The sequence below is a fragment of the Balearica regulorum genome, chromosome 3, assembly GCF_011004875.1.
Source record: "Balearica regulorum gibbericeps isolate bBalReg1 chromosome 3, bBalReg1.pri, whole genome shotgun sequence".
Lineage (NCBI taxonomy): Eukaryota > Metazoa > Chordata > Aves > Gruiformes > Gruidae > Balearica > Balearica regulorum.
This window is the reverse complement of record NC_046186.1, coordinates 80,558,297-80,574,219: the sequence shown is the minus strand read 5'-3', so window position 1 is coordinate 80,574,219 and position 15,923 is coordinate 80,558,297. Positions and strand designations below refer to the sequence as shown.

General features: G+C 43.0%; 1 protein-coding gene across 1 annotated transcript; it reads right to left on the bottom strand.

The window, feature by feature from the left end:
• Window positions 1-8,148: 8,148 nt before the first annotated feature.
• Window positions 8,149-14,546, bottom strand: FAM89A (family with sequence similarity 89 member A). Its single transcript, XM_075748647.1, has 2 exons — window positions 14,211-14,546; window positions 8,149-10,181 (listed from the first exon to the last, which is right to left on the bottom strand). The coding sequence occupies exons 1-2, from the start codon at window positions 14,460-14,462 to the stop codon at window positions 10,023-10,025; spliced, it is 411 nt and encodes a 136-aa protein (XP_075604762.1). The 5' UTR covers window positions 14,463-14,546; the 3' UTR covers window positions 8,149-10,022.
• Window positions 14,547-15,923: the final 1,377 nt, after the last annotated feature.

Here is a 15,923-nt window from a genome sequence, read left to right as displayed (position 1 = left end):
AATTTTAAGTTACCGCAGCTGCTGTGTGCCAAAATAAATCTGAAATTAGATTAAAAAAGTGTGGAAGGGAGGGAGCTGGCACATTAACTGATCTTACTTTCAGCTATCTGAAAGGAAAACTAAGGTATCTTATTTGACAGTTGGAGGCTTTGAGGTAGAAAGCACAGGTAGGTCTTGTGTAAAAATTACTGGTATCTTTTCAGTAAATGAATCCAGTAACATTGCACAAATTTAAACAAGAAAACAAAATCTCAAGAACACAGAAGCTCTTCTACTCACCTTGCATTCTCTTCTCAGAACTGCTAATTCACTCTGTAAGCATCTGTGGGTGTTTGTTACCTTTATAGTGATTCCCTGCCATGCATGCTATAGCCCATCTGATGCCGTCACACATGCATCACTCCTAAACTTTGATCCCTTCTTTGGTCTCTCACTTCACTGCTAGCATAAAGCTTTGGTTCTAACCTTCAAAGCCACTGATGTATCATGTCTTGGCTACAGCAGAGATAGCATCTCTGTCTCAATAGGACTACAGCGTTCTTTTGATCACCAGAAATCAAAAGCCAACAGAAGTGCCATAATAACTAGGAAGAAAATATTCTCCATCGAGTGCATCCACTGCATAGTAAAGTGCCACATACCAGCACCAGGAGAAATGGCTTGAACTTTGCAGGATAGGGAGCAAACATGAATGTATCACTCTGACCATACTGCTTATCTTTTTTTTTTCAACAACAGGAATCTCTGTTTCCCTATGAGGACATTTTTCCTACTTAGTAGCGTGGAAATGGCAGGTGGGTTGCACAGCGGGGAAAACACAATCCATCTCTTACTCATTCCGTCCTGGGAGACAACAAAATGAAAATAAAACAGTGCTGATTGATTAGTGAAGATTATTTTCAGCAAAATTGGACAGATTATTCAAAACCTTTCCCTTGGAAAAGCAAATTAACTTTGCTACACAATGGTAGGCATACATTTCTTTACATAACCACGTGACAAGACTTAGTTTGTATTAAAACGTGCAGCTTTACAAACTTTATTTTACACTTCTTTCATTTTAAGTGGATTTTTCCCCAAAAACTTTCCTGCTCAGTCGAATTGTGCAATTTATCTACATCGTGTGTCTGTGTAGATGGCGGGGGGGGGGGGAGGTCAATCCTATTCTTACAGCGTGCGCATTTTCTGCCTTAACTATGTATGAAATTATGCAGCTTCTAATCATGTAAAGGTCCTACACTGAAAGGAAGGGCCACCTGGGAGAAAGGCACCTTATCCTCACAATAGTTTGACTATTATGCATAGGACAGATTGTATCAGTTAAAAAAAAAAAAAAAAAAGTCATGTCCCTGATAAAACAGCATCAGAAACACGTACAGATCGTGTCTCCCTTCCCTCATTGTTTCTCATCTGCTTTCACTTAAAAAAATGCCATTGTGGTGATGCTAATCTAATTCAGCTGCAGGAGCACTTAGATAGAAAGTTGAGAGAGGTGTTTTTAATCCTCTACAACATGTCCTGATAGAGGACAGCAAACCAGGAAGGCCTCGCGTGCAGATCCTTCCTCACTCTAATGGCAGGCTGGAAGGTGCCGTCTGTGATTTCATGCCATTAGACCAAAAAGCGCTGGCTCCTCTAAACTCGCAGCAGCTGCCCCGGAGGGCTCAGCTCTTTGTCCTGAGCTGGCAGCTGCTTCTGCCACCCCTGATGGGAACAGTTTTGTTTTCACAGAATCAGATGGGGCTAGAAATGAACTCGGAGGTCATCTGGTCCTTCCTCCAGCCGTTAGCCTGGATGAGCACTCTTGACAGATGTTCTCACTGGCGGGCAGAGATCCTGGCTCTGAGAGGCCAAAGCTCTCAGACCAAAGCCTTTCCTACATGAGGAGACCTGTCAGCTCTCACTGTGTGCAGCGGCAGTTTGATGCCCATTTGTTTTTCAGCTATGACCGTTTATTCAAGCAATACGATTTTCTGAAAATGCAAGATTTTACTTGAAGAATCCATGGTGAAGACGGTGGCTTGACATTCTAGTAAGTTTGTGTCCTCCACTTCTATTCTGCAGGTGGCACGCTTCCAGTTCTCTGCTACCCCCTGCTAAGCCAGCAGCATGAAAATCCATCAGGCAGATTCCTTTAGCTGTAGGACCGCAAAGTGCTTAGGGCTTTTAAATAAATAAGGCAGCCTGTACCTCTGCAAATCTACTACAGGCTTCTTGTAAGGACTTACACATTGGGTTACACACAGTTAAGTTGAAACAAAAATACGATCTCTGCCTACGAACTAAAGCATTTAATTCAGAATGGAATGAGAGAATTGGCATAGTGAATTGAGATCTCTGTTCTTGGAGAATAAACACATCTGTACAAACTTCCTTCTAATTTGCAAAAGAAATTGTAGTGTAAATTTCCATAGTCGGCACACTTTTGAGCAGACGCTCTTACAAATTAATGTCTGCAGTAATGGTGGGATATGCTTGGCTTCTCTAATACTGATTGACGTGTTCTGTCCGTACACACCTGCATCTGAAGGCACAGAAAAGAGTTTTATTCTCTATGAGAAGAAGTGACATTGAAAGCGTAGAACAATCCTACATTTGCAAGAGAAACAGAAAGGACTTTTTGAATGACTGGTGAGTGATAAGTAGTGCAGGGGAAAAAAAGTCCTATTGTGTAACCACACAAAGCACTGGAGACAAGACAAATCTATTTACATATGAAAACTTGGACCTCAAGCAAATCCTACAGGAAAGGACCTAAGACAGGATAAAAGAAAAGCATAAAACAGAATTCCTTCTTCCTCGCAGAGATTACCACAAATTTCTACCTCTCTCATTTATCATTAAATTTTAATCCTTAACATAAGCACGACTGTGCAATGACACCCCCCAAAATACACTAGAGCTTTTTTCATAAATGTCTTTTCTCTTCTAAAAATGCACACAAAGAGAAGTATAAAATATATAGTGAAGAGATGCTATGTGTTCCATTTATCTTTACAGGTTATATTGTATGATTAAATGTATTTAAGGAAATGCTTCTCCAATGTGAGCAACATGATGAAGTATCAGTCAGAAAGAGCAAGGCTAATTCAAAGATACAAGCCGAGATTCTGTATGATTTGTACAATATTAAACAGAAGAACAAAGGAATATTGAGATTCTTAGAATATAGATCTGCTGTGTTCATATGGGATAAAAACCAAATGGTAACAGGACTTCAATATTCTAGTGCTATGAGAAATTAATTTTCACTCTTTTTCTTTCAGCTGATTCTGATAAAATGTCTTTTCCCCTATACCAAACAACTACGTTAATATTTCAATAGTTTACCTTTTGTGTAATGTAGCATATAAAAAATAATTTTATTCCATGATACGAACAGCCTATGATGTTATTTAATAGTAATGGAACAAGTTAGAAATATAGTCCTGTTTAAGCTTGTACTTTACCTGTTCAAAACTTTGCATCACTCCTTGTTATTTTGCCTCTGCATGCCCTGCTTGAACTTTCCAGTATCTTAAGCAACCCTAACAAAATTGTAGGCTGTTTCAATACAAATAATTAGTGCTACAGGTTTTTATTAAATTCCAGATTCAGTTAAACTGAGGACACTGTAAAGGGTTGAGTTGAGAGGAAAAATAAGGAAATGTACTGTCCATATTGTTCAGGTGCTTTTATAACTGAAGTAACCACCTTGTTACATTGCCTTTTTGTAAATGATTTAAAAGGTTCTGCTGTTTGACGAGCCAGAAGAGTTTAAGAGCGAGCCGGTAGGGCTCAGACAGGCAACTTTATTGTTTGTGACAGTGCCTGGCATCCTGAGCCAAAGTGAGCTCTCAAACTCTTACTCATGTGTCTAGCCAGATAATCACAGGGACGTTTCTGACCCATGGAAGAAATGCTTGGGATTTCTGAAAGAGAGTAGCTAGCACTGCGAAGAGGATTGAACTACTTCTGCTAACATGAATTTAAGGCAGTGGTTTGACAGAGGATTGAACTCACTATGCACTAGCAATTCTAAACAGTCTGCTACAGTCACATTTTTTTAAACTCTAATAATCCATTATTTGCATGGGATTTCTCCTCCCATTTTAAATTGAGGAATTCTCAAAGATTACATTCTTTTAAAGACATTACCTCAATAATGTCTTAGCATGAATGCATTTAAAACCCGTGGCAAAAATTCAGTGCAGAGTTGAAATAGTCGCAAGCCTGTGTATTTCAATAGCAAATGGGTTTGTCTCATTAAATTGCATACCAACCTTATCTGAAAAATGTAAATTCTACTGCTAAAAGCACATTCCTCTGAAATCAGATGTGGGCTTCGTAACTCAGGGCTGGTTGTTTCCATATTCATCTAATGAATTTTCCTGAATAGAAAGAATGAAGGGGAGCCAAAAAAAGGTAACTTCTGCAGTGAATATTCATCCCCTCCAAAATTACTATGTCATTTTAAAATGAACAGCCAAATTCACTGCTGGTCACCTGGAGGGAGAACTCCTTGCTAATCCTACTGCTTCCTTACAAGGCGTAATTGCCCTGAAAGTTGCGGGCGCCAGTCCGGCACAAATCAAGCTTCACCTAGGATTTAATCCATCACATCTGCCCTGGAGCACATCTGGGTTCTGTGGGGCCACCTCCGATCTTCCAGAGCACCTCAGCTCGGGCGTTTGTCACTGTGCACAGACGGCGTCCGCACGGATCCCCCAGGTTCTCTGAGCCACGGCGGGAGCAAGCCCTCGCAGCGGACCCCAGATCTTTGCAAAGCTAGCTGGAGTCACCAGGATCATAGAACGGCCAGTTAGGAAGCTTTAGCACGTAGTTTAGGGAGCTTTGAAAATGTTAAAATCAATGAGATGACTTTGCAAATAAGAGAGCTTTTAACTAGCTTGCTAAGAAAATGGATGAGTTATTTCCTTAGGTCACACAGCGTTGTCTGGAGTTAAATTCAGTAGCTTCAAATAAACCAAAGATAAAAATGGATGGGAAAACGTATGTCTGAGGAGTTGTTTTCTGAGAAAATGCATATAGTATATGAAAAGGAGTATGAACCTCAAACTGCTGTGGTAAGCTGTATCCTCTACAGGCAGGCATCACAAAAACAGGAGTAAATTCTTTGGAAGAGGCTGAAGGACACATAGCTGTATGTTGGAGAAGAAAAGACCTGTGTGTAGGGTTCTCTTTGGCACATACCCGATTCATCCCGCTTCACATGCCCCCCCCAGCCGTCAGCTAAACACCACAGTGTACGAATTAGTTCCCCATTGCCCTCAGAGCAACCAAATTCCTCAAGCAAAAGGAATGGCTTTAGCGAGGCAGCAAGGCTAATAAAATGTGTTCTTTCCAGTTAAGCAAAACTGTGTACCGGCAACAAATGACTGTAACGTTAAAAATATATGACAAGTAGTGTACACCCAGACTCTAAAACAGGTTGAAAAAAGACCCCCAAGCTATCAGCAGAACTAATGAAACACAGGATCTTAAATGACTTGTGTCCCAGGACCTCAGCATCTCCTTCCAAACTGCGCGAAGCTCCAGCCTCCAAAACCTGTGACCTCCCTTGCCACAACACTCACCCCTTCCAGCATCCCATTCGGTCCCGAGGGCAACACCTGGGGTCCTCCCTGAGCGCCTTGCCATATCCCCACTTTTCATCCTCGCTCGCTGTAAGACGTGCTGAAGGCTCTCACCTCCTTCCCACACCACCCGCTGGCACCCAGCACCGTGGAAGACGCGGCACCTGCCCCGGCTGCTGCGGAGCTGCCAGGTGACCACCTGGCTTTTGCTTTCTGGCTCTTGGGTGGCCAAACAGAAATCCAAAGGTGAATTTTACCTGTGATGCTGTCTGTGGAAGCAGCAGTCTCTCTCCTCCTCCAGTTGCCCATTTTCACAAGGTTTGTAAAAACAGAACAATTTTCCAACTTCTATCAGATGTTGTTTATAGTAAAGAGACTGACAGAAAATCATGGACAGAGTCATTGCCTAGTCAAGTTCCTAAGGAAACAAAGCCTAAATAGGAGGCAAAAACCTTAGGTTTGTAAATAGGCACTAAGTGGATCAATTTTTGTAAAGATTCTGAGGGCTCTACTACTCTTCAGTGCATTTAAAACTTTGCATTATTTACAAGAAAATGTAAATTTTTAAAAAAGCAACTTATTTTAGAAGGTCATGCAAAATGATTTGATTACGTATGATTAGGAACTAAATTAATGACAAATATTACAATAATTTTTGCATAATCTTTCTCCTAGTCTTCCGATTTCCATGACTGCACTAAATTTTGTATTAAAAACTCAACTTTAGTGAGCCTCCAAGTCCAAGCTACCCCTAAACAGAGTGTAATTTTATCCCACCTTTATTGGAAAACTCTTTATTTGAAGCAACACTTGTCTTTTTTATGAGTTATTCAAATGATCGCCTACTGTGTTTCACTGCATTACAGAGTAAGTACTTTTGAAAACATTTGTAGTATGTATTTGAATACCTCTTGTATCTTTGTACAGATACCATACAGTTCTTCCAGTCTTGAAAATAAAAGAGACCAAGCAGCAGTTCTGGTTTCAGGAAAGAGATCCCTGCTTTGCAGCCCATCCCCACTAAAATCAATGGGGCTGACAGTGAATTCACCAGGAGCCGAAGCTGAACCTAAACACTCCTCTGTTATAGCTGCCAGGGCATCGGCCACTCATCTTTTCTGACACCCGTGCTCTCCAGGGTGGAGTGCTTCTTCCAGACTCTTCACTTTTTGTAGACTAAGAACATTTCCAAGGGACTAGACTATAATGTAATTATGACTATGACTCTGCAGTTGTCATAGCAATAAAATGAGGGTGCTGTGTTGTTAAAAAAAAACCAAACCCAACACCAAACTTCAAATATAGCTAGCACAGACCTAATAATTCTTTATTTCTAACCGCTTTACCACATTTGTAGGCCCTTTGGAGGAAGGCCAGTGAAGAGTCACTCATGGCAGACTGCCTTCTGAACCGCTGTACTCACAGTTTTCCACCTCGGAGCAGCAGGAGCCTGTCTGTCCTTGTTTCCTCGTAAACCTGTCTTTTCCTGTGCCCGCTCCGTACTGGCTAAGCCAGCTGCGCCGTGTGGGACTGAAAGTTGTGTAGTATTCACCGGGTAGGGCAGTTTTCAAGAGTTTCTTTCGTTATACCCTTAAAAGGTATCCTTAAAAGGTTATGTGTAATTCAAATTGGGGTTACGGAATAAAAATGGGAAAGGGATTGTTGGTATGTGGTTTGGACCAAGGTTAACAAGCTTTTGTAGTAACACAGCTTGTTCTGTCACGCACACAACCAAACTGTGACTTGAAGCTGCATGTAACAATTACTTGGTATTTAAGCTATACTTTCCCACCAAGCACCTCTCTTTCAAAGCAATTTCCCTACTTCACGCTGTTACAACGCGGTGAGGTGATACGGCTCACAACTGAAAACACCAGGCACAGAAATCTACCTCCGGAACAACTGCTTATTGACTTAACAAACGTACTGTTTTTTAAAACCTTTGTCTAGCTAGCCAGCCTTCAGAGCATTTGAATTTGCTTAGGAATACAGATTTTAACTTCTCTCCCATGCAAGGTGTTATTAAAAGGGACAAGGTGCTGAAAACTTAGCAAGTCCTAATAATCCATCCTTTTTTCCAGTGCAGATGATGTTGTGAGGTGATGCCTTGAGACTTTTATGCTTCTCTTGGTACAGCGAATACCAGCCAAACATTCCACATTACCCAACTCAGAAGCATGCTGCATTAAAATTAGAAACGTAAATCATTTTGCTTTTAAAGTTTCATTTATATAAGAGAAAGTACTGTGAATTTTGCTGAAGTCCATTCTCACCAGTGGGACTATTAATGACTGTCACCATGTAAGGATTTGTACAACAAAATCTTTAGTAGAGACAGGATTTTCTCTGTTGAATTCAAAACTAAGTAAAATCCAATTAAGACATAGAAGTAGGAAATTCCCATTCCCATTCCAAATACTGGCAGGTAGAACCTTTTCCACTGTAATTTAAAAATTGCTTGCTTCCGTCCCGGGGTGATGACTAGTCCTAGGTTTTTTAGGGGGAGATTGGGAAGGGGGGAGGGTTTGGATTCACTGAAACGGTAAATTAAAATACACACAACATTAAAAAGTTATGCTAAACATCATGCTTTTTATTTTGGGGGAAAGAGCAAGAAAATAGCAGTACTTCAACAGACTAGAAAAAGCCACATCTAAATACCAAAAGCACAGCAAATTATATTCAAAGCTGATACATTCTTAAGTCAAAGCAGGAAGTTGTACGTACATCTGTGTGTATATACACTCATACATATATACACACGTACACACACAACTTTTTAAATACAGATGTAACCATTTGGATTATCTGTGTTTGCCTTATCATTCATTTTAGTTTTGGGTGAGTGAAGTAATTAGACCAGAATCAACATTTAAAAAAAAAAATCCAGCCATTGCCACAAACTAGATTAAGAACTTGCACACATACACAATTACAGTACAGTCTTTGCTCTTGTGGCCTTTCAATTCCACTAAAATAAGCCGGTTTTAGAGGGAATGCGCAAAAACTCCACCCTGGAAGTCTCTTGGCTTTTATCACTGCAACATCCTAGCCTTTGCTAAAAACTAAGAGCGGAGCTACCCCAGAATGTGATCTCCAATTCTTTCTGTAAACTGTATGCATGCCAGACATGAACCATGCAAAAAACCCTTTGAGATTTAAGCCCTTAATTATTAGCTTGTGTCAAGATTCAGGCACTGTGTTTTACAGCAATCTTCAGAATTAAAGTTAAGAAATGAAAATTGCATTGGGAGCTGATTTTACTTAAAATAGAGAAGGGTAAAGACTCAGATAGTTGGCAACTCTCTTTTCCAAGCTGATTAAGCATTACATGTACACACTATGAAATAATAAAAACTTAACCGAGTGCTTTAGTAAGTTCTGAAACCAAAATAAGTTATACTTCAAAGAACAAGTTAGTATAAAAAGTTTTAACATATGCAAAGTATGTGCTCAAAATACTTATTTTGCATTTTTAAAAAGAGCTGTAGTCTACCTTAGAGAAACAAAGTTCACCCAGTATAAAATATTGCAATTTGTCCCATTGTGTCATATGAGAGGTTTCCTTATTCTTCATATGATTGAGAACACTTGCACAAGAGTTCATGTTATTCCAAGCCACATAGTGGCAGACAGACTATGTTTGAATCTGTGCTTTTACTACGTAGTACAGTAAAAGCTAAGCAAACCATTTCAGAACAGAGTTTAGCAGGTCAAAGAGCTATGTTGCGAGAAATCCAGACAATAGTATAAAAGTTAATGCCAAGTGGCAGTATCAGGAAAGTGAATTAGATCAACAGAAAAAAACTGCTGATAACACTCACTATCACGTGTACAGCTTGTAAGCTAGGAACAAGGAAAAAATCAAAATTAGCTTAAGGAGGAAAAAAAAAAATTAAACTGTGTAAACAATCCACCCAGTATAAAACTGGATGCAGCTGATAAGAGCAGAACTAGCTTAGTAGAGCTGAGGATGTGCGTGCATCCAGATGCCTGTTCAAAACGCATTTTTCCATACCGTTGACCAAAAAAAAAAAAAATCACCTACAGCTATTTACACCGCAGCAGAGGCTTCCCTCCCCCCTTACAAAGTTATTACAACTCAGGAAGTCACTGCTGTCTTCTATCATTAAAATTCCAGTTATAAGCTACCAACGTTTGTAAGTTGAAAACACCCACCTTGCAAATTAAATTGAAAACTCTTGTCAAGCATGTCTGAGGACTCTTCAAAAGTTAGAGTACAGCACTTTCCTCAAGTGGTATTTGCATGAGTAACTTGTACTGACAGCCTGTTAAAATAAGTGAATTTAACACAACTTGGGGTAGCTGGGCGTTCCCCCTCAGGAAGAAGGATCCGTACAGATTCCAGTCGCTCTTGCTGAGGTGTGTTACAGGGAGAGAAGGACAAAAGAACCTCAGTCAGCCTGGAGGTGAATCTTCCTGCTTCTAGAAGTATTCCTCCTCTTCATCAAAAAACCCATTTTCCAAAGCGTACGAGCAGTCTGCATTAGAGTCAGCTTGGCAGGCACCTTTATATTCTTGAATCGATTCATACAGGGAGTACAACTGACACAGTAATGACATATCTAGCTGCCGAAGGCCAACCTGAGGGGGGAAGAATTCAAACAAATAAACAAACAGCATTACAATTGTGATTTTACTGGCAGTATAATGCTATATATCTTACGCTGCTAAACAAGAGGATCAAGCTTCTTTCTACCTTGAACAGTTACGAAATATGGAAGTATAACTGATTTTCTACGGTGACACTCCCTATGGGATAAACTGGAAAAAAGAACAAGGGACAATGTGATGGGATATGGCGGAACATGAGCAAAGTGTTCTTTAAGATTTTGTATTACATGCCCTGCTTAACTTCCAATAAGCAGTTCACTCCTATCTGAAGCATTACAGATAAATGCATAAACTCTATATTCCTCATTATGCAAGAGACATACTTTTCCAGTAACACTGTGTGTCTTTCACACATCTCTCTCACATAGTATCATAGGCTCTCTGGTTTTGTTTAAAATGGCCTGGATTAAAAATTGCAAATGGAGCTCTAGCTGGTTTTCCACTTCCTGGCTAAGTATTTTCTACTGTAATTTTCTTTTCTGTATCGACATATATAGGCATCTGACAAGGCTAGGTAGGCTTAGCACAATACAGCTACTTGAAGGCAGCAAAACTAAAGCAGGAGAGAGAGAAGGAAGCACATTTTCAAGTGCTACTCAAGCATAGGCTTGATTTATAACTAAGTGCCTAATATTTTGGTCCCCAAACTTCTAAAATATTAGTTCCAGAGCTAGTTGAAGATTTGGAGGAATGTTACCTTGTAGCCTGCATCTTTAGGTCAGGTACAAAACCAGTATGTTGCACCACAAAGCAAAATAAAGCCAGTCATTTAACTCAAAGCAGTTTCCCTCTCTGGCAACAAAATGGAGAGTTCATTTGATATTGTCACCTATCCAAGTCAGATCAAATTAAATCTAAATTTTGTCTTGCAGTAATTTAAAACCACCACCCAATTTAACATTTTCAAGAAGCAGCCATTTCTGCCTAAATTTTCAAATAAGCGTTAAGCTGACAGGCTGTTCCTAGTGAGCCTCAGTTTCATGAAATGAAAGTTTTTGCTGAAACTCATGTTCAAAGAAAAAAAAAAAAGAATAAAAATAATGTTAGTAGCCTTTACTGCAGCCTGAACACCAGGCTACATTTTACCTAGAATGAGAATCTTACCTCAAAAATCTCTCCTTACATGTCTAAATTCTAAGGACAGATACGCTCAGCACACAAAAAAACCACGAGATGCTAGTATGAAGATCTTCCTTTGGCATTGCTGAACTATCCTACCAGATCCTTTCTCTAAAGGTGGAAGGAGGGGGGGGAAAAAAAAAAAAAAAAAGTATCACACACCACAATGCCGTTCCCACTCAGAAAAATAGGATACAGCAACTTTCAGGACCAACACAAATTACTTGGTGAGGTCACGAAGCCAAGACGTGATGTCCCATCAGAACTAACACATGGACTTTAGGACAAGACACAGAACAAAATGCGTAACGCTGCGCTAGCTGCCAGGAGGTTATGGACAAGCCTTTCCACCACCTCAGATCAATGCTGCTTTTCTTACCCATGTCTATTTTCCCCTGTAATGAACGCAACACCTTTCTCTCTCCTCGTTTAAGCATGCACTCCGCAGGAAGCGTATGCTACTCTTCCTTGCTCTCTATTCTGTCAGAGGAAAGAGCACTTGTGCAAATCTTCTTCTGCAAAAAATTGTATAAAAAAACCCAACCAACCAAACAAGACTGCAGGAGGGAAAATAAAAGGGAGGTATTTGTACCATATCCCGACCCCTCCATCTAGCTCTGCTGAAGTCATTTCTTCAGACTTGTTAAGCTAATGACTGTTTACCTGCCCAAGAATAAAGTCTGAACATCAGCCTTTGGAGGTGACAGTCGATGAAGTTTGGCTTGCCCCAAAACAAACTGCTCGCCTCAAGTAATAAGGATGCTGTGAAGCTGGACTTAATGCTATGACATGCAAACATGAGACCCACCAGGCAGACTTGCATCAGAGCTAAATGTTTGAAGGACAAGACTGCAGTGAAGAACTGTTCAAAGAATGATTAGGAGTGAGTTGAGCCAGAAAGCTCAACCTGGAGACAGACAACCAGTTCTTTGTCTCCTGAGGAAAGCGGGAGCATTTTCACCAGCAGCTCTCCCATTTTAGCTCTGTAAAACACTTCAGTGCTTTCTGTGAAGATCAGTTCTACACCAAGCACAATCTCCAAGATAGAAATTGCTCAGCAGAATTAACTTAGGAGGTCTTAACACCAGAGAGTTATGCTTAGCATCTTATTTTTCTGTAGCTGTCACTAGCATCAATCAATCAAGAACAGTAAGTCTATTTAGAAAAACGCAGCCTCTAGCCCTTCACAACTTTCAAGTATGATCCCCGAGGTAGCGAAAGCCTGAAGAAGCGTCCAAGCCTGCTAGCACAAGCATAAAGTTTTTAATCCCAGCCAATCTGCATGTGACTCTATAGTTTTATCATAGCAACTACAAGACAACCTATAATGCACAGTCCCATGCAATTGACTCTTTTCCTCAAGATGACAGTTCTGAAGTGACCTCTCCTTTCATCCCTCCCCCTCTGAAGCATCTAAATCCATCACTTTCTCATCTTTAAAAGCTTATATACATAGTACCTTGCTTGATCATGCAGGAAGAGATGCTGCTATGTACTTCTTCCCCATTCACTACTGAAAATTTAACACAAGCTCGTTACTTGCTTTAATAGAATAGAAATGCTATCTTTGCTGCAAGAAAGAGCGTTCAATATAAAGTGCTATTATCTACTTGATGAAAGGCAGCCTAATACAGCCTATTAGAGTACACAAGAGTCTCTCTAATTTGTAAGGGCCACAAAAAAGTACACCTGGAACCAGGAGATTGTTGCTTGACAGTCTTTGATGTGTTCAGAGGTGAAGTACTTTTTCTTCAGAAGTGTTTTATCAAATTATCATTAAGGATAACAGTATCAAAGGGGAAGTCTAGTTGTCAAATGACTTTAACAAGCATCTCATTTGATTTTCCATTAGGAAAAATAGATTAGACTTTTATAACAAGTTATCTTTGCTTCTTTGGGAAGGATTAAGACAACTATGATCATATCCTTGCTTCCCCTTAGATCGTTGCAGAAAAAGCCCCTAGGGTCGATTGCATCGAAGCCCAGGAAGCGCGAGTGGCTAACTGGCAACTCTTAACACACAGTTCTACGAATATCTCAAACTGTATTTGAGCTACTTGTTGAAACATTGGTGGCAGACTAAGATTTCAGCACGCTACATTTTCTTTCTAAATCCACAGAAAGATCTTTCAAGAGAGTAACTTGTGCTCAAACACCTTGTTACCATAAGAAAACCAGCCTTAAACCAGGCAGGTTTTCAGCAATATCATATTTTATATATTTCAGAACACTAAGGGCACAATGCTCAGGTTATTATTAGTCATTACAGCTGCAGCTGGCACCAGCAAAGCACCAACACCCAAATCAGTGTTTAATCAAGAAGTGCACCAGGTCGCCCGGAGGAATTTCACTAATAACGCCGTGCTACAGAGTCCAAACAAAGACCTGAAAAAAGCCCTATGCTTAATTGCACTTCACTTGAACGGAATGAATCAGTGCCGATACTTTTTTTTTTTTTTTTTGTTGTTAAACGACAGCCTTTTAAAATGGGTGTCAGGTTCAAATGGATACCACTGAGCGAGGCGCTCCTTGAGCGGCTCTCAAGCCTCAGACGGAGGAGCCCCACCATTACAGCCGCAGGCTGGTGGAGCCGGGGGGTCCCGTCTCTCCCTCCATGCCGTTACCGGCGCGTTTCACGGTACCTGCTCCCCGCAGCAGCCGGGCTGGGTTACGGAGAGCTGCGCCGGGCCGGGCCCGCCCGCCCCGCTCCGAGTGGGCTCGACGGGCCGCAGCCGGCTCGGGTCGCCCGCTCCGCCGCTGCCGCCGGGCTCCGGGCGCCCTTCCGGCCCCGGGGAGGCCGTTGGGCGGCGGCAGCGCCCCCCGCCGCCGCTCGCCACGTCTGCCGCCCCGCCGAGGCCCGGCCCTCCCCGCCCCGCTCACCATCTCCTTGCGGAGCAGGGCCAGCGCCGCGTCCAGGTTGGGAGGTTTCGGCGGCCGCGGCGAGCCCCGGCCGCCGCCGCTCAGCTCGTCCTGGATGCGGGACTTCTGCGCGTAGAGCCGCTCCAGGTCCCGCCAGCGCCCGCCCTGGCCGCCGCCGCCGGAGGAGGAGGAGTTCAGCAGCCCGCTCAGGCTCTTAGGCAGCGGCGGCAGCCCCGCACCGCCACCGGGCCCCAGCAGCCCCGGCCCGCTCATGCTGCGGCAGCGGCAGCAGCGACCGACGGAAAGAACCGCCTTGGCCCCGCTGCGGGAAGCGCCGCCCGGAGCCCGCCCCGCCTACGGGCCGGGGCGGGAGGGAGAGGCCCGGCGGGCGGGGCGGGGGCTGGCGGAGTCAGGCAGGCAGGGGCCCCTCGGCGGCGAGGAGGACGGGCCGCAGGTGTCCCGGGGGTGCGGGACGCGCTGGGGGCGGGCCTGGCCGCCGCTCGGCACCAGGGCGGCTTTGTCGGAGACGAGGTGCGGCGCGGTGACCCGCGTCCCCTGGGGCAAGGCCCGGCTGCCTGCCGGCTGGTCTCCCGCCTCAGCCTCGGGGCTACGGCCGGGGCCGGCGGGCCTGTGCCCCGCAGAAACACCCCCGCGGCAGCCGCCTGCCCAGGGGCTGGGAGAGGCGGGAGGCCGCTGCAGGGACGGGGCTGAGCCTCCGGGCTCTGTTCGGGGGTGCCGGGATGGGGGGGCTGAAATGCAGTGAAAGCTGATTACATGCTACAAGCGGAGGGTAGCCAGTTCTTCTGTGGCGGTGGTGTTTATTCAGTCACCTGATAACACCAAGGTGCCGTCCCCCTCCACATCCTTACAGTCCAGCTTTTTATCAAAAAGCCTTTGTTTAGTTGCAACACCTGGAGATAAACTTCCGTGTATCTGCTTTGTGAATTAAATCTTTCAATCTGAAAGAGAAATAGCTCTCTGGTTTTATTCCAGGGTTATTGCTCTGGCTTACAGCATTACCCACACGCTTTTGTGAGAGGGTAGTGGGAAGGGTGCCACGCTGCAGGGCAGGGTGGCTTTGGCCAGGGGGGATGCAGCACCAGAACCCCTGAAACTGCCCACGTCCACAATTCCAGTATCACGGGAATACAACCTCAGTGTGCCAACTCCGTGTGCTGTTTCTCCACCTTTCCCCCCCCCCCCCCTTTTTTCCTTGAGGTGTTTGTATCTCTGGAGTCTCTTGAATAAATTATGCCAATTTGGGATCATTAATCTGACCCTGCATCTTTGAGGCATACCAGATGTCAGGGCAAGCGGATATTTGAAAAACTGAGACAAGTTAAACACTAGAAAGCTTGTTGACTTTAAATGTAGCAGACACATTCTTGTATTATGTATATACCCCACATTAACTCTTATGGCTTCTGTTGCTCACCAAGTCTGACAGAAAGATCCTGGGGCTTTTTCCATATTTCTACGGCAATGCAGAGCTGGAGGCTAAAAAATCCAAACTGGAGCAGGGTATAGAATTGGAACATGCTGCCATTGCAAAACCAGGTTTTTCAAAGGTGTAGTCCTATTGCCACAACCCTGCTTTGTTTGTGGGGTTTTCTCTTCAATAAATGACCAGATATGGCATTTTGAGTTAAGCCTCTACATTATTTTCAGGATTTTTCCCAGACTTGCATGGCTTTTTCATGGTTTAAATTTCATCATACTTTGTGACAATTGTTT

Coding starts and splice junctions, on each gene's coding strand:
- FAM89A (XM_075748647.1), bottom strand. CDS start 14,462: ATGAGCGGGCCGGGGCTGCTGGGGCCCGGTGGCGGTGCGGGGCTGCCG. Junction 10,182..14,210: donor CCCTGCTCCGCAAGGAGATG/GTGAGCGGGGCG, acceptor TTCCCCCCTCAG/GTTGGCCTTCGGCAGCTAGA.